The sequence below is a fragment of the Coptis chinensis genome, chromosome 3 (assembly GCF_015680905.1).
Source record: "Coptis chinensis isolate HL-2020 chromosome 3, ASM1568090v1, whole genome shotgun sequence".
NCBI lineage: Eukaryota > Viridiplantae > Streptophyta > Magnoliopsida > Ranunculales > Ranunculaceae > Coptis > Coptis chinensis.
This window is the reverse complement of record NC_141458.1, coordinates 88752693-88759021: the sequence shown is the minus strand read 5'-3', so window position 1 is coordinate 88759021 and position 6329 is coordinate 88752693. Positions and strand designations below refer to the sequence as shown.

Sequence of the window (6329 nt, the reverse complement as noted above, 5' to 3'; positions counted from 1 at the left end):
CCTGGTGGGGGCAACTCAATTTGCCCCCAAGTTGATTTGGACATATAGTCCACGGCTCCCCGCCTTTTGGTCACCAGGAAGCCTGGGGGCAACTCTTCGGTTTGTCCCCAAGTTGATTTGGACATATAATCCGCGAAGGGATCATCCCCCCCGCTGTCTTTGGTCAGCTGTGAAGCCTGGTGGGGGCAACTCAGTTTGCCCCCAAGTTGATTTGGACATATAGTTCGTGAAGGGCTCATCCCCCCCGCTGTCCTTGGTCAGCTGTGAAGCCTGGTGGGGCAACTTAGTTTGCCCCCAAGTTGATTTGGACATATAGTCCACGAAGGGCTCATTCTCACCCCCTGTGGTATCGATCTTCAGTACTGCCCGGGAAGAAGTCTTTTGTCTTCCGCATTACAACTTTTGACAAGGTGTGACACTACTATCCATTGTATGTGTCTGGAAGTTTTCTTTCCGTGGACCTTCTTTTAGAAGTTTCTCTAAGGCACCTCAATTTTCTTACAAGTGGTAAGTAAAACCCCTTAATCCGCAGTGCTTCTGTATAACTTGGTTTTTAATTTGTCCTTCTCTTTGTGATTCAGGCTGGAAACCAGATTCGCGATCTCAACTCTACCCCGGCATCTCCTCTGCAATTTTCCAAGGGCTCCATGATCTAGGGAGTGACCAGTGTGAGGTTCTCGGCATAGATCCCGAAAAAGGCAACCCTCTTTTGCCTGACCCCTCTCTACAAAACATAGGTAAGTACCAAGGTCCCCTTTATCGTCTACCCCAAAAGAACGAAAACCAAAATCCTTCGCACCTCCCAAAAGAAAACATAAAGCCCACAATTCGTTTGGATACACTACCAAGATCTACCACTCACGAGCCGCCGCTCAATCCCACACTACTACTCCAGATACCGTCCCCTCTTCGTATTCTGCTTTAGCGGACTGGGAAGACGATTTTTCCCACCTTTCCTCTGTTGTTCCCGCCGCTACCATGGCCACCAACAAAACCAATAAACTCAAACTCTGGGCAAGTGATTCAGATGGTGATGAGCCCATTGAAATTAAGTCCCAAGAGAGCCCCCACAAAAAGGCCAGACAGCCATCAGCCCCTTCGAACCAAATGTTGACTCGACGCTGCCCTTTGGCTCCAGCCACCGCCCCGGAAAGACCCCCACTCAGAGTGGCTCCCTTTCCCCAGTGTGCCGTAGAAATCTGCACCCCCAATTCAAGGGCAGAGATCGCGAGGTAACCACCCGAGATTCGGCCTTGGACAATCCAAATCCATCCACAAATACTCTTTGTTCTTCAACTCTCATCTTCTAAGGGACCAAGCATACAATGACTCTGGCTCGTTCGCATCTCACAGAGCATCCATCTACACCAGCTGGGAAAAGGTGTGTTTTACTTTCCTTTTTTCTCATTTTTTCCCCTTATAACTCTTTCTAACAAGTATTTGTCTTTAGTTGAATCTGGACATTGGCTATGTGGTGCGCAGACTGATCAGCACCCTCGAATCTCTGGAGGTCGTGAAGTAGGAGATTAACGGTCTTGATGGTTGGAAAGCCAAGTATGCCAAGCTGGAGAAAGACCGGGATGATCTTTGAATCATTGCTGTGAAGGCCCAAAAATCTCCGCAGCAAGCTAAAGACAGGCACCGCGACTACGTAGCGGGGGTCACCTCCAAAATGGAGAGCCAAAAGGAGATGGATAAAGTCGCTACTCAAGCTGCTGTGGACAAGGTTGTGAAAGATGCCACAGACAGATTTTGAAGCCTAGCTGAGAAGAAGATAGCCCGTGAACTTAATCAACAGCTTGAAGAACTTACTGCGGCTGGTCGTCTCCTTCCCATTCCGCCTGCAGTCCCTGCTACTCAAACTTCCTCACCACCCCGGGTTGTTCCCGAGGCTGCAACACCAGTGTCACCCCTAGCTACTCCCAGCGTGGTCACCTCCCCGATTGAGGTGGATGATGATCTTACCACAGCTGTGGAAGTGGCTGAGGTTTCCTCCCAGAAGGAGGGACAACAGTGAAGCACTAAAATTTGTACTTTTGTTCTTTTGACGTCACCTACTCTAATTGTTTGCACTTTTTGGGTCTGTATATTTATACTTTAGCCTAGTTTTCTGGGTATGCCTAGCAGGCCATTAACCAAAATTATTTTGTCCTTCAATTATTAGTCCACCTCTCCCAGCCATAATGTGTGATCACAACTTCATTAGCCGCTCAAAAGCGGTCCTACCACCCTCCACTTACATTTACTCCACATTGAATTCATGTATAGGTCATGTTTTAGAATTAATGAGGTTTTAGCCCTCGATTATTTCATCCCCTTGCTATCTATGATCAGCTGTGAAGCCTGGTGGGGGCAACTCAATTTGCCCCCAAGTTGATTTGGACATATAGTCCATGCGGGCTCATCCCCTGCCTTTTGTCACCACAGGAAGCTGGTGGGGGCAACTCGGTTTGTCCCCAAGTTGATTTGGACATATAATCCGCTGGGGGATCATCCCCCACTGCCTTTGGTCACCAGGAAGCTCAGGGGGGCAACTCAGTTTGCCCCCAAGTTGATTTGGACATATAGTTCGTGAAGGGCTCATCCCCCCTTTGCTGCCTTTGGTCACCAGGAAGCTCCGTGGGGGCAACTCAGTTTGTCCCCAAGTTGATTTGGACATATAATCCGCGAAGGGATCATCCCCCCCCTGTCTTTCTTTGGTCACCAGGGTGGGGCAACTCAGGTTTGCCCCAAGTTGATTTGGACATATAGTTCATGAAGGGCTCATCCCCCTCTGCCTTTGGTCACCAGGAAGCTGGTGGGGGCAACCTCGGTTTGCCCCCAAGTTGATTTGGACATATAGTCCACGGGCGGGCTTATCCCCGCCCCCATGCCAAGCTGGGCAACTCAGTTTGCCCCCAAGTTGATTTGGATATATAGTTCACGAAGGGCTCATCCCCCCCTACTGTCTTTGGTTAACTATGAAGCCTGGTGGAGGCATCTTAGTTTGCCCCCAAGTTGATTTGGACATATAGTCCGCGAATGGCTCATCCCCCCCAGTGTCTTTTTCCTCATGTAATACTCATACTAGGATGGAAGAAACGCGTTCTTTATTTCAAGAATATAATAATGCAAACACAAGATACATTCCTCGGTTGACATAACTCTATTTAAAAGCATGTCGCTTCTCACTCAATTGAAAAACTAAACAAGGTCCCTGCTATGGAATTTTTTCAACATTCTGATGTTCCATGGTTTCTCTATCTTTTCTCCTGCTGAAGTCTATAACCTGTAAGTCCCAGAAGTACCCTTCTCCATCACAACATATGGTCCCTCCCAGTTGGGACCCAATTTACCTTCATTATCTTTCTTGGTGGCTGGTGTAACCCGTCGCAACACCCAATCCCCAACCTTGAAAGTTCGTGGCTTCACTCGGGTATCATATTGTCTCTGCAACTTCCGGTGATACTCCTCTAGCTGTATGCGCGCTATTTCTCTTCTTTCCTTAATGAGATTCAACTCAGTGGCTAAGATCCTCTCATTCATTCCCAATTCCACAGCTCTGGTTCTTGTCGTTTTCTCTATCATCTCCACTGGTATTACGGCCTCTACCCCATATGCCATTGCGAATGGTGATTTATTTATGGAGGTTCGCGGTTTTGTACGATAAGCCCATAGTACTTGATTCAGTTTGTCAGCCTATGCTCCTTTCCGCTCCTCCAGTTTTCTCTTGAGATTATCCATTATGATTTTATTTGACGACTCTGCTTGCCCATTTCCTTCAGGATTGTAGGGGGCTGAGAACCCTTGCTTCACTTTGAACGCCTGAAGAAACTTTTGGACCTTTCCCTCAGAAAATTGAGTTACATTATCTGCGATGATCGTATGTGGCAACCCGAACCTACATATGATGTTCTCCCACAGAAACTTATTCACATTTTCTTCCTTAACTTGTTGTAATGCCACTCCTTCAACCCACTTTGTAAAATAGTCTGTAGCGACCAACATAAACCTCCGTTTATCGCTCGCCATGGGCAGAGGTCCAACTATATCCATTGCCCACATGGCGAATAGCCAAGGGCTAAACACATTATGTAATGGCTCAGCTGGTGAATGTATCAGCAGTGCAAATCTTTGGCATTTCTCACATCTCTTGGCATACTCTGTGGCATCTCTCTTCATATGGGGCTAAAAATACCCCTGCTATATCAATCTGTGTGTGGTTGTTCGCCCAGCTGAGTGACTCCCACAATCACCTTCGTGCACCTCAGCCAAAATTTCTTGAACCTGCTGCGGCCCTATGCACTTTAACATTGGTCCGCTGAAATTTCGCCTATATATATCCCCATCTAGTAAGGTGTATCTTTGACTCACTTGTTCCATCTTTCGTCTCTCCTGTTTGTTTTCTACCTCTACTCCTATCAAAAATGTTTTTATGGGTGTCATCCAACCTGGATCCTTCTCAGTTGTAAACCAAACACCTTCCTCCTCTGACGTACTTGGTTTACTCAATACCCTCACTTCGATAGACCGACCCTCTGTCCCTGGCAGTACTGTAGCCACATAAGCTAAGGCGTCAGCATGCCTATTCTCTCCGCGGCCCAAGTGGGCAAACTTAATCTTATTGAACTTGCTTGCTTTTCTTCGTAGGACTTCCATGTATCTCGCCATCCTTGGGCAGCGAGCCACAAACCCCCCATTCACTTGACAAATTACCAAGTTAGAATCAGAGTAAACAGACAATTCGCTCACCCCCAGATCTTGAGCCAAATCCAATCCTGCTATCACTGCATCATATTCAGACTCATTATTAGAAGATACAAATCCCAGTTTCATCGATAACTCTAACCGAGTGTTCTCAGGCGTTACCAATACGACGCCTATTCCGTTCCCTGTATCTGTAGCAGAGCCATTCGTGAACACTCTCCACCCGTTCTGCGTATCCCAAGAATTCAAGGGGTCGCGATTAGGTTCCCCTTCTTGTTCCATTACCATTTCCTCTCCCCACGTTGGGTCCTCGGCTGGGAACTCTGCCAGAAACTCCGCCATTGCCTGTGCCTTTTTTACTGTTCGGATTTGGTATTGAATCTCATAACAACTGAGCATCACCGCCCATTTTAGCATTCTGCCTGACTTCTCTGCCTTCAATGCTTGCTTGAGTGGCAGATTCGTTATTACCACCACTGAATGAGCCTCAAAATAAGGCTTTAACTTCAAAGCAGAAAATACCAAAGCCAAAGCGTATTTCTCAATCCTCGCCAGACGGGTCTCAAGGCCCAAAGATGGTTTTACTCTGAAAGTAAACCGCTTTTTACCTTTTTTCAATGACTCGCACTGTGATCGAGCTCATCGTATTCTGAAACTCCCAAATACAAGTACAGTTTCTCCCCTTGTTCCGGTCGAGATAGTAAAGGTGTCTTTCCTAAATAATTCTTCAACTCCTGGAAGGCTTCTTCGCACTCGGCCATCCATTGGAAGTCCGGCGTTTTCCTCAACAAACGATACAGCGGTCGGCATTTGTCCGATGATTTGGAAATAAACCTATTAAGTGCCGCGACCCTCCCAGCCAGCCTTTGCACTTCTTTCACATTTTGAGGGGCTGACATTTCTATTAGTGATCTGATCTGTTCGGGATTCGCCTCTATTCCGCGGTGCGTGACTATGTAACCCATGAAATTTCCAGAAGTTACCCCAAAGGTGCATTTCTCGGGATTGAGTTTCAGCTTATGTGTCCGCAGTATGTGAAATGTCTCCTGGAGACCTTTTAAGTGTTCCTCTTCTGACATGCTTTTTTCCACCATATCGTCAATATATATCTCCATCCCCTTCCGAATCTTGCTTTCAAACATTTTTTCTCCTTATCGCTAAAATATTGCCCCAATATTTTTTAAACCGAAGGGCATCCTGGTGTAACAATAGGTACCCCCCTCCACCACGAAGGTGGTCTTTTCCTAATCTGGGCCGAACATTGTGACCTGATTGTACCCCATGGACGCTTCCATGAAAGAAAACACTTTGAAACCTGCAATTCTGTCCACTAACTCGTCTACCCACGGCATAGGGTAACAATTTTTCGGACACTCTTTGTTCACGTCCGAAAAGTTAACGCACATTCTGACCTTGCCGTTCTTTTTTGGAACCGCGACCACATTGGACAGCCATTCCGTGAATTCTACCTCCCTTATTATCCCAGCCCTCTTTAGTCGTATAACCTCCTCGCGAATCCCATCCGCGTACTTGGGTCTCACGCTTATCATCTTTTATCTTACAGGCTTAGCATCTTCATTCATATGCAAATGATGACAGGCAAACTCTGGGTCTAACCCCGTGATATCCTTAATCACCCATGC

General features: G+C 46.9%; 1 protein-coding gene across 1 annotated transcript; it reads right to left on the bottom strand.

Annotated features, from left to right (window-relative positions):
* Positions 1-4182: 4182 nt before the first annotated feature.
* LOC147511476 (uncharacterized) lies at positions 4183-5028 on the bottom strand. Its single transcript, XM_086598480.1, has one exon. The coding sequence runs from the start codon at positions 5026-5028 to the stop codon at positions 4183-4185; it is 846 nt and encodes a 281-aa protein (XP_086454606.1).
* Positions 5029-6329: the final 1301 nt, after the last annotated feature.

Excerpts from the sequence above, each read along its gene's own strand:
- LOC147511476 (XM_086598480.1), bottom strand. The coding sequence starts at position 5,028 with ATGGCGGAGTTTCTGGCAGAGTTCCCAGCCGAGGACCCAACGTGGGGA.